Genomic DNA, 12,597 nt, shown 5'->3' on the forward strand with positions numbered 1-12,597 from the left:
GCGTCCCTTCAGAGGTTAATATTCAATTCATTCCCCTTTCCATACAGTGAACATACAACTATGTATGTTTGACTTTCAGGTAATGTGCCTACAAGAGGATCACTTCTCTAATCGTAACTTTTTTTTCTCTGAATATTGTTACTAAATATGAAATGAATTTTGAAGATTTTCTAGTTTGTTTATAAATTGACAGCTCACATTAAATGTACACAGCTCAAACCGGTTTGCTCCTTCAAATCTCTTTACTGATCTGTAATTTATCATGAAGGACAAATTCATTTTAAAAGACATTTTTAAACAAAGCACCAATAAGATACATCTAGGGATAGAAGAGCCCTCTAGGGATTGGGGACCATTTCCAAAATGTGTGTCCAGGTACGTATCCACAGAAATTGTCCTCCATTTTCCATGTTCAAACCTTAGAAGCTCTGCTAGAGAGGACAGAGTTAAGTTAAGATTTCACCTTTACAAGAACCAGTGTATCATAGAGCAAGGCACTTTGGGTTGCGTTGAGTCACTTAAATGTACGCATTCAGCCTGGGTGGATTGTCTTTCCAAAGCTCTTCATTCCTTGAAAGCTGCGAAACATGGCAAATCCTCTAGCTTTAATTTCCTAGGTTCTGAATATTCTTTTCAGATGGCCTTCTTCCCCAAACACTTGAATCTCTCCCTTGTCCATTTCTTCCATCCTACCCCCAATCCCCTCTGAATATACACAAAAGTAGTCTATGAACCCAAGCCAGCTTTTAAATTCTTGGGTCTTGAACACACTCTTGATTGAACTTAAATGAACTTTGGTATGATGCAAACATGTCCTAAAGGAAAGAAAGGATCAGGGGATGGGGAACACTTTTTTTTCAACAAATAAAACAGCATAAAAATATAACTTTATTGTCTCTGTGATGAGACAGTTTAAGAGTACAGGACTCCACAGTGAACATGAAAACACTATTAAGGACTGGGTTGGTAGGGCGGCCGGGGGGGAGGGGGGTAAGCCCTGGGCTCATCAACCTCCTCCTGGCATCGGCCCCTAATGGCTTCACACTCCCAGGAATTACACACACTGTGTGCCTCACAGCACAAGTAAAAGTGATCCACTGAGCATGGGATTTAGGGACATGGATAGAAGAAACCCATTTAAACTTTATCCCCGGGTTCTAAGTTCGGAATATTTGGGTGGGATTGAAAGGATCAAGCTCTGGGGAGCCATTTTGCCCTGACCTGACAGGATGAGACATGGAAGAGAAGGTCTACCTTTCAGCCATACTTCCAGATTCAGCCCTTCAGTGAGGACCTGAAGGTTTTCTGTCACCTGGAAATGAACAGGAAGAAAAATGGAAGCAGGCACCGGCTAAAAATAAAAAAAAATGTTCATAGTTCCCATTGGTTCATTTTACAAAGAGGCTGACGGGGAGAGTAGCTCCCCTCCTTTGTCCGGATTAAAGTACGTAGAAGTCATTGTTGTTAGATAGATCCGTAAAGTGATGGAGGGCAAGAGAGGAAACCTGAGGGGCTGGCGCCTCTGCCTTGTTTCCATTCTGGATCCAGTGAGTCTCTGAGTGTTGGGGGACGGGTTTGCAGAGATGAGTCTCCCAATGGGGCTGGACCTGCACCTCGGCCCTGCTTTTGCTCCTGAGCTGACTCTGGCCTCCGCAGTAGGTCACACAGCACCGACAGTCCGAAGAGGGTTTGGATCGGTGCTTGGTCCTGCCCGCGGGGGCCGGGACTGCGCTGAGCCTACTCTTGGAGTCCTGGCGCTCTGGAGGAGTTTTCAATCGGCTTCTCCTCCTCTGGATGTGGTCTAGGCTGAGATCAGACTGAGAAGAACAGCTGTCGTTCCAGCCAGAGCTGGCGTTCAGGCTCCTCAGGGGCAGGGCCAGCCTCAGGGCCTTCCAGAACTGGGAGCCCGGCTTGTTGGATTTTTCTCCCTTCCAGCTGACGAAAGGAACAGACTCTCTGAGCTGCAGGACTCCTGGATGGGGATGCTGAAGGGGTTGGTACTCGACTACAATGAGTTGGGTAGCGATGGAGTTCTGGCACATAACACCCAGCTTGAATTCCAGCATGCTGATGCTCTTCTCAGTCACGTAGTCGGGGCTGAGGACCACAATCATCCTTCGGCTCCTCTGAATGAAATCAAACACTGCTTCAACAGTGTCTATGGCAGAGGAGGGAGAGAAGAAAATGGACTGGTAAAGATACAGAGAGAATTAGAGCTGCCTAGTGGATACGGCACAGGCCTGAGAGTCAGGGGAATCTGAGTCTCATTCCCGGCTCTGCCACTTGCTTGCTGTGACACCTTGGGCAACTCACTTCAACTCACTAGGCCTTTGGGCTCTCATCAGTAAAATGGGGATTAAATACTTGTTCTCTCTCCCCATCCGTCTGTGAGTCCCATGAGGGACAGGGCCTGTGTCCGACCTGAGAATCTCATCTCTTTCACACACGTAATACAATGCTTGGCATAAAGTAAGTACTTAATGTATAGTATTATCATTATTTATTATTAAGTAGCCCCAAACAATCCCCCAAACTCGAGGGGTTATATATGACTTCCAGTTGGACCATAGGACATAAGATGTTAAGCAGTTGTCGTTACTGGATCACATCAGTGGTCCTCCCATCCCAATCACCTATCATCCATCTCCACCAGTGGCAAGAGAAAGCCTAGAGGAACAGCATGATGGTTGCTCTCCTTGACTTCCTCCAAATAATTCTTGAGTGTATCACCTATCATCACTAATTTCCCTCTCTGATATCCCATTATGGATCTCTCCAACTTCAGTGGATGGGTGTGGTTGTCAATAGTCTATCTCCCGCTCTGGACTGTAAGGTTGTTGTGGGCAGGGAATGTGTCTGCTTAGTGATGTATTTTACTTTCCTAAGCACTTAGCACAGTGCTCTGAATGCAGTAAGTGCTCAATATATGAGAAATAATGAATGAACAGTTCCACATTCATCCTGTCCAGACCCTCCATTTATTATAAACTCCAATCCTGTCCCCTCTTTGCTTCCACTGACCAGGTGAGAGAGCCATAATATTCTCCATTTATCCTCAACAGGAAGCTGATCCAGGAATCACGTGCAAACTTATTGTGGAGGAACAGTAGATACCCAAGAGTGAGGGGTAAAGATTTTCAGGTTCTTTTCCATTTACTTTGCTGGATTTAGGACAATCAATAACCTCCCCCTCTTTAAAATGTTCTCATAATTTTCCACATTTACCTCACAGTGGAACTTGGTAATTTAGATAGTATTTTGAAATACTACAGGGAAAGGTATCCCCTAAGATGCTGAAGAGCATCCCAAGCAGCTTGGCCAAGTTTATTAAGCCTTATGCTAATATTTGAGATGCTACGTCTTAATGTAATGACCTCGGTACTGAATTTTTGCAAGGTTATAAACATGAAAGAGTTGCAATAAATAATATCACAATGAAGCCACTCTGGATTTAAGGAACTAACCCATTTATCCAATTAATTTTTCCTAATTAACATTATCAGGAATTCCTAATGAAGGCAATAGAGCTGCTTGCTATCAGCATGTTGGCTGTTAACAGAATGTAAAATGCTTGGTAAGGCATTTTATAAAATGTGAAAGATAAAGGTAAAACCCTATACCTCAAGCAAATAAATAAAATCTCTCTCCTCTCCTTCTACTTCCTCCTGTCCCAATTACTGTTATTGAATTTTGTTGTCCCCTGGTAAATGCCTGTAAACGGAAAACAGTTTATGTAGCTTTTATGAACTTTAATGATCTTTTAATAAATCAGTGTGTGGGCTTATATCATAAATAACTCTGCTTTCTCTGTGTCCTGCTAGTTTGAAATATCTCTCCAGTAAACAGAAGATTGCTGTCAAATCAACCTGGGTTTTTTAGAAGATGAGTCTGGAAGCCTTTTGGGCTGTCTGCTTGCTTCAAATGCTACTGGGTTCCCACTTCAGTTCCAAGCAGATCTTTAATATTTTGTGGACTAGATTTCACTAAGATTCCTTTTCCAAACACACAGATGGTTTAGCTATCTTACTTTGGCAACATTACAACACATCTACTGAAAGAAATTTTATAGCAAAGAACTTTGGGGATGTTGTCGTTGTTGTCTTACGCTGTCGAGTTGTGTCCGACCCACTGCGACGTCGTGGACATATCTCTCCCAGAATGCCCCACCTCCATCTGCAATCATTCTGGTAGGGTGTCCATAGAGTTTTCTTGGTAAAAATATGGAAGTGGTTTACTATTTCCTCCTTCCGCACAGTAAACGTGTCTCCACCCTCGACTCTTTCCCATGCTGTTGCTGCCCGGCACAGGTGAGTTTTGACTTGTAGAAGATTGCCTACCACTCGCTAACCACTGCCCAAGCTAGAAATGGAATGGATATGCCTCTGCTTGACTTCCCCCTTCCATAGTCGGGACTGGTAGCATACTGGAAACTCTCCAGGTGTGATCCTGAGAGGGGCTTTGGGGATGTACACATTTTAGTATCTGCCTAACAGTCTCTGATAGAGGTTTGAAATGAATTTCAAGTTCCATTACTGTGATTTCAAGCTAAAGAGTGGTATTTAATAATAACTGTGACATTTGCTAAGCACTTACTGTGTGCCAAGCACTGTGCTAAGTGCTGGGTAGATAAAGTACATTCAGATCATAGGATGAATGGTCAGTTCTGAACAGGGAGACAGTGTGGCCTAGTGGAAAAGCCATGAGTCTAAGAGCAAGAGGATCTGGGTTCTAATCCTTGCTCTGCCAATTGCTTGCTATGTTACCCTGGGCAATTCACTTAACTTCTCTATGCCTCCGTTTACTCAACTGAAAAATGGGGATTAAATACCTGTTCTCCCTCCTATTCATTCATTCAATCATATTTATTGAGCGCTTATTGTGTGAAGAGCACTGTACTAAGTGCTTGGGAAGTACAAGTTGGCAACATATAGAGACATCCCTGCCCAACAACGGGCTCACAGTCTAGAAAGGGGACTACCTAGACCTACTTAAACTGTGAGTCCCATGTGGGACAGGGACTGTATCTGACAATTAATTTGTACCTACCCCTTAATTAACCTGTACCTATCATACCTATCATAGTAGGCATTTAATAAATGCCATAAGAAGAATTCTGATTTTCCAGTTGGTAGACTAACCACGCCCTTTTCCTCTCCTCCTCCTCCTCCTTCCCGTCTCCAAGCTTGAAGACATTTCACTAATTATTAGTTGGCTCATCAGAGGAAGGACAGGAGAAAAGATGAGAAACTCAAATCAGCCTATTTTCCTTCTAGTTAGCAATTGTTATAAAATATTTGAAGAGTTAACATTATTGTGAATTAGGTTGTGGAATACCTGTGGACTACTCAGACTTTCCCGCTAAGCACTGTTATGAATAATTAAAGGAAGACTGCACTGCAAGCCAGAGCAAAATGCCCACAAAGTCTAATTCCGGTAATGTGTTAAATTTACAAGACCTGAAACAGGCCACCTTCCATCTCCCTGCCTCAGTGTACTTACACTGTGGGGTAAAATATAGTGTTGGCACCCTGCTACCAATTAGATGTTCAATAGGATTTCCAAATATTTCCAGATAAGTTCCATTTCTAGTTGTGCAAGTCTTGGGACCCAAGCTCATTAATGAGTCTATTATTGCTGAAAAGGGGGAACATTCAAAATGCTGTCATGGTTGGCCAAATAAAAAAAAAGAAAAGAAAAGCCTGCTTCAGGCACAATGATTCCAGTAATAGAAGTTATGAAGCAAAGGTCCAGGACTGCACATATTTTTTCACAGGCATTGGGATGAGTCATTTGCTATGGAAAGTATCTTCCAGGGACCAGCCAAAGTTCTGGTGGCATGAATTGTAATACTTCAGAAAGCTGTTTGCGCTTCTGCCTATCTGTGCCTCTGAAACTTGCAGTTCTTCATAAGTTATTGGGGAACAGGCATATCGAGCTACATGTTTATAATAATAATGATAATACTACTACTACTACTAATAATTTGTGGCATTTGTTAAACTGCATATCAAACATCATACCATATTTGGATCAAACACAGGCCCTGTGCCATAGGGGGCTGGCAATCTAAAGGGAAGAACCCATTTCACAGTTGAGGAAACTAAAACACAGAGAAGTTAAATGGTATGCCCAATGTCACACAGTAGGCAAGTAACAGAGCTGTGATTATTATGCAGGTCCTACCAGTCACGAGGGTCAGCACACTGATGCAAGCCTTCTGTAAAGGAGAACCTACTTAGGGTGTCCACCCATCTGAGTTTTTAACAATCTTTGCCCCCAAAAAAGTCCCATGGCATCAGAGATGACCTAAGTCCTCTCCTACTACAACACAACCCACACACTTTGCACCTTTAACACAAACTGACAAACTGTACCTCCATCTCATCCATCTCATCGTCGATGGCTTATTCACATTTGTCTCCCTGTCTGGAGCCTCCTCTACATTTATATCTGACAAACCACCCCTCTCTACAGAAAGTAAGCACTCGGTTACTTTGATTGATTGATTGGAATCTGTCATTTTATTGTTATATGGTTCTCTCCCAAGCTTTTAGTATAGTGCTCTGTACACGGTAAGCACTCAGTAAGTACGATTGAATGAAATAATGCTCAGTTTGATATTCCCTCAGCACTTATTGTGCAGTTTGGCAGTTATATTCTGCTGTTCTTCTGGTCTTTCAACTTGCATAATGAAAATATACATTATGACAGAACTGATGTTGTGAATGCGAATAAGTAGTTGATGGGGTGGCCTGATCAATTAATCAATCAATCAGTGGTATTTATAGAGCTCTTACTGTGCAGAGAACTGTATTAACTGAGTTGGTACACACATTCCCTGCCGACAAGGAGCTTACGGTCTAGAGGGGGAGACAGACAATAAAATAAATTACAGATATGCACTTAATTGCTGTAGGGCTGAGAGTAGAGTGGGTGAATAACAAGAAGTTAAGTGCAATTTGCATCCTGCATAGCCTTAGCCCTTCCATCCCAGCTGAGAAACTCTCTGCCCACCCCTGGCTTGCCTTGTGGGAGCCAGGTCAGGTATAAAAGCTGCTGCTCTGCTTTCTTCGCCCCTCTTCACATCTGGCACTAGCAGCCTTGCCTCCCTGTGCACACTTGGGCTCCTTTGATTTAGCTGTTTCCCCTCCCCTCTGCATCACCAAGAACATCCCATCCTGTCCTGCTTTCCACCGCCATGGAAGGAATGAGAACAGCACCTGCAACATAAGGCCTCAAATAACCACGGGAAAGCAAGTTGCTGCAATAGCGACTGCTGTAGACCCTGATTCCTGACGAGAAATTCTGCTTCTCTAGCCACAGCTCTCTGCTGACTATTGTTTTAGCTTTGTGAATTGCATTTTTGTCCTCATGCTTTATGCTGTTTTAAAGGGTTAGTGTTTCAGTGCTCCCAATGTGTCTATCTTCAGACTCTCATCCCCATATCAATAGATTTTGAGACCATCAAGGGACAGGGTCTGTGTTTAATTCTCCAACTGTACACTCTTTTCCAGTGCTTTGTTAAGTGATCTGCATACAGTAAGTGGTTAATAAGTATTACTACTACTACTATTTCTTTGCTTATTCCCTTATCTGTAATTTATTTTAATGTCTGCCTCCTTCATTAGATTGTAAGGCCCTTGTGGGCAGGGATCGTGTCTATCAAAGTCCATTTTCATAATAATAATAATAATAATGCTATTGTTAAGCTCTTACTATATACGAAGCACTGTACTAAGTGCTGGGGTAGGTTCAAGATAATTGTGTTGGACATAGTCCCTGCCTCACATAGGGCTCACAATCTTAATCTCCATTTTACAGATGAAGTAACTGAGGCACTTGGAAGTTAAGTGACTTGCCCAAGGTCACACAAAAGACAAGTGACGGAGCTGGGATTAGAAACCAGGTCCTCTGATTCCCAGGCTCCTGTTCTTTCCACAAATTAACACTGCTTCTTATTGTATTCTCCCAAGCAATCAGTACAGTGCCCTGTACACAGTAAGAACTTAATAAATATCAAATATTAACTTCTCTGTGCCTCAATTACCACATCGGTTAAACAGGGATTAATGCTATGAGCCCCGTGTGGCACATGGACTGTGTTTAAAATGATTAATTTGTATCTACTCCAGTGCTTAGTACAGTGCCTGGCACGATGTAAGTGCTTAACAAATACCATAAAAGAAAAGATGAGTGATTGGTGAGATAGATTAGTGACTGGACCTATCCCAGAAGGCACTTATGGTTTTTTGAACAGTTTCTCCAGTAGAGCCTAGAACCTCATTTGATATTGTATATATTGACAAATGGATAACAAACAATGAGGTCTTTGATTCAGTCAGTTGGCCCCAAATGAGTCCTGTCATAACACAGCTCACTGGGCAGGACTAAAGATAATGAAGGCAGGATACCCAATTTGCTTAGTTGCATTCTGACCCGAAATACCTGTCTCCCTCTCTAGACTGTAAATCTGTTACAGGTAGGGATCGTGTCTGCTAATTCTATTGTATGGTACTCTCTCAAGTACTCGGTACAGTGTTCTGCACATAGGAAGCCCTCAATAAATATGATTGACTTATTGAAAGGAATAATAGAGCTAACATTAGGGGTGGGAGAATGGTCGATTAGGGCTGACAATTGGAAGGGGTGGTCTTTTCTCACCCCATCATCTCTCTCCCCCTCCCCAAGGCCAGCAGAGCCTGTCAGAGAAGAGACCCCAAGGGTACCTCCCTGCCTCTTTCTTTCCCAACCCAATGGTGAAACAGTTTGGTGGTCCAGGCAAGCTTCCAGCCCTGGGACCCCTGTGTGGGAAATCAATCAATCATTCGATCAGTGGTACTTATTGAATGCTCATTCTGTGCAGAGAACTGTACTAAGCACTTGGGAGAGTACAATATAGTCATGTTCCCTCCCCATAAAGAGCTTACAGTCTAGTGGAAGGAGGTATACAGGTAGGACCTACTTGCTATTTCAGTTGTTCTACTTCTTAAACCTTCCCCTCCCCGAACCAAGCTCGGCAGAACTAATGATTCTTGGGTTCAATCTGGAGAGGAGGCAGGCTTGGGAACAGAACTACTGAGGCAGAGGAAGCTTCTGGCTTCATTACCCTGCCTAGCACTGGGCTCTGAAATGTCAGCATTTCCAGGGCAGTGGAATGTCAGGAGTCCTTAGAAACAGACAGACCAGCCTAGTGTGCAGCAATCATCAGAGAGGTTGCTCTCCTTGAGCAGGGACTTTGAACATCAGGTAGCCAAGCAAGAGATTCAAAATCAAGGACAGTCAATGCAAGTGGCAGGCCCACTGGAACAGAAAGAGCTATCTTCATAGGCAAACAGTCTGGACTAAATTGCTGGGTCATATGAAGGCTTCTTTATCCAAGTCCATAAATGCAAACAGATTCTCTGTAAATGTCACCTTGTAATGTGAAAGACATATAGTTGGGTTATGTAATCCAAGATCCTAATTCACAAAATTGCCAATGCTGTATGAGGTAGAGAGAGGAGGTAACCTGTAATCTAGTTTATAAAATTTTAGTGATCTGATATCACTAGTGGTAACCTAGCCAGAATTCTAATAAGTGTGAGGAATACACAGAAAAAAATTATAAGTACAATTGGTTGCAATGCTAATCTTTTGATTATTCATATTCCTAGACCATCATCAATGGGTGAAAAAAAAAACATATGGAAGATTCTGATTCTCCCATCCCCCATCCCACCACAAACTAGCTATATAGTGGAAGAAGAAAAGTATTCTTGCAGAATAGTCACCAATTTAAAATGTGTCTATTTATTGTTGTATTGCACTCTCCTAAGGGCTTAGCACAGTGCTCTGCACACAGTAAGTGTTTAATAAATACATTTGAATGTATTAAACAGTAAGTGTTTAATAAATACATTTGAATGAATACATGAATAACACATAAAGGGTATCCTTCTGCAGGCAGTCAAGGCATACCGACTTTGACAAATAACTGAGGAAAATACTTGGTACCTCTCCCATTCATGTATACATATAATTTATGTGTATGCGTGTGTGTGTGTTTGTGTGCACGTATATATGTAGGTGTGCATATAGGTATATATGTGTTCATATATATAGATGCTTATAAATACACAGGTGTATGTATATATATATATAAGCATATGCACATATGAATTTTCAAATAGAAGAGAACAAGAGTTGTCTTCCATGTCTGAAGGTAACACAACAGACAATGGAATTCCATACATGGCAGAAATTGTGTCTTTCCACTCTATTGTACTTGTCCAGATGCTTTATATAGTGCTTTGCACACAGTAGGCAATAAAAATATTATCGATTGATTGTGAACACAAAAATAGAGTAAGAGCACACTTCTAGCCCCTTATTTCACTAGGGCAAGCCCGGCATCCTATAGGACTGAAATGTCAAGGGAGTGGCTGAAAGACATGCCCACCTCTTCAGCTAAGACACCAGTATTGGGATTCCCACTGCCATGAGACTACCTTTAAGTGAGGTAGAGGAAAATATCCTATGGCCAAGGTGTATTGGGCAGGAAGGTGATTTGCATAGGAGGCATTTGACCAGGCTATATATTTGCTGGATGCCTCTACCTTATCTACCTCCACCTAGAGAAGCAACATGGCCTAGTGGCTAGAGCACAGGCGTGGGAGTCAGAAGAATCCTGGATTCTAATCCTGGGTCTGCCAAATGTGTGCTGTGTGGCCTTGGGCAAATCATTTAATTTCTCTGGGCCTCAGTTACCTCATCTATAAAATGGGGATTAAGAGTGTGAGCCCCTGTGGGACAGAGACAGTGTCCAACCTGATTAATTTGAATCTACCCCAGCTCTTAGAACAGTGCATGGTGCATAGTAAGCTCCTAACAAATACCTTAGGAAAAAAAAAAATTACTTACCCAACACAGCAGGCAAGTGGTGGAGACAGAATTAGAATTCAGGTCCAAGCTCCCAAGACTCCCAGGACCAAGCTCTTTCTAGTAGAAAAAGTGTCATACTACCAACTCTGTTATAATGTACTCTCCCAAGCACTTAATACAGTGCTCTGCACACAGTAAGGGCTCAATAAATACAATTGATATGATACAACCTAAAGTGGGCAATTTCCATTATTAACATAAGCATGTCTGTTCTAACTTGATAGGATTGTTGTTGTTTCTGGTATTTGTTAAGTGCTTCCTATGTGCCAGGCATTGTTCTAAGACCTGGGGTAGATACACGTAAATCAGGTTGGAAAGAGTCCCTGTTTCACATGGGGCTCACAGTCTTAATCCCCATTTTACAGATGAGGTAACTGAGGCCCAGAGCCGTAAAGTTACTTGCCCAAGGTCACACAGCAATAGCGGAGTCAAGATTAGAACCCAGGTCCTTCTGATTCCCAGGTCTGTGCTCTATCCACTAGGACCTGCAGGGTCAGGAGAAGGATACCACCTCTGGTGTCCAGGAAGAGGTAAAAGCCTAGGAAGATGACAGCTCATTGTCTTTGAAACCATCTCCACCCATTTCTATAGTGCTTCTAGCTGCATTGTCTTTCGTACTGGAGAGTACAATTTTATTCACTGAAATGACTTTGTATTGTATTGTGGGACACACATCCAGGGAGTAGTATAGACACTGGTAGAATCAAACTCTAAGCAAACCTTATAATTGTCAATAATTGTCAAATACGTGAGCCTGTGTGAGTGCTTATCGAACCAGAAGAAAAATTCCCTACAAGTGCAGGGTGGTGGGCAGAGGGGAAGGGCTTTGGAATTCACCTCACATCACATGGAAAGAATTAAAGGTAGGGTGGTAGGCGAAAGCAGGGAAGAGTACTTAAAAATACTTAAATTATGCTCTTCTCTCATTTTAAAAAATGACCATGGGGGATTCTGCCTCTGCTGGTAAATCAATGTTCTCCCAGGGTCTGGATATTTGGGTGTGGAGAAAATTTCCAATCCCAGACTGAGCAGACTGTGGTGGATTGTGACCCAGCACTTCATGCCTCCTTCCTCCCCTTCCATCTTCCTTTCATAAAGTGAAGTGCTTGAATTTCAATCATTTGTTATTGTTCAGAAAATATTCCATTCATAGTTTCCATTATTTTTGTTAAATCACTTTCTAGTTTAATTCTAGTGGATTTATACTTGCAATCTGCCTTAAATAGGAAGTTACCCTCCTTTTGACTGTCTTTAATATCTCTCTGAAGCAAGATTCAGCCAATTTTTACTTTGTTGAGTTCCCATTACAAGTGCTGAATATTGCCCTGGGCAACTGATTAAAGAGAAGGTTGCTAATTGCACCATCCACTTAAATTAGTATGAATTAAAGCAGTCCACTTTTTTCAGATTTGTCCATAATTTTGACCAGTCATTCTTATGCTTGAACTTGATTTCTATTTTAAGCCAGTTTTGGCTCCTACAAATAGTGTTGTTCCTCCATGGTGATAAAATGGAAAGAAAAAGCCCATATTCAAATGTCTTAATTTTAAAAGAAAAAGATGTGCCTTGATTGCTCTGGCCAACAAGTCCCTTTCCTACCTCCTGTTCCCTCTCCTGCTCCTTGTTCCCTCTTCCACCTTGTGACCCCTTTGTGAGACAGGGACTGTTTCCAGCCTG

The 12,597-nt window shown here is 42.3% G+C and overlaps 1 protein-coding gene across 1 annotated transcript in view; it reads right to left on the reverse strand.

The window, feature by feature from the left end:
* Positions 1-455: 455 nt before the first annotated feature.
* Positions 456-12,597, reverse strand: part of LOC119930633 (interleukin 1 receptor accessory protein) — a 138,667-nt gene continuing 126,525 nt past the window's right edge. Inside the window, exon 11 of the mRNA XM_038749171.1 lies at positions 456-2,158. Coding sequence (XP_038605099.1) covers positions 1,440-2,158 — 719 coding nt within the window. The 3' untranslated portion in view covers positions 456-1,439. The remainder of the gene's footprint in view (positions 2,159-12,597) is intronic.

Source organism: Tachyglossus aculeatus, chromosome 7 (assembly GCF_015852505.1).
Source record: "Tachyglossus aculeatus isolate mTacAcu1 chromosome 7, mTacAcu1.pri, whole genome shotgun sequence".
In the NCBI taxonomy this organism is placed as follows: Eukaryota; Metazoa; Chordata; class Mammalia; order Monotremata; family Tachyglossidae; genus Tachyglossus; species Tachyglossus aculeatus.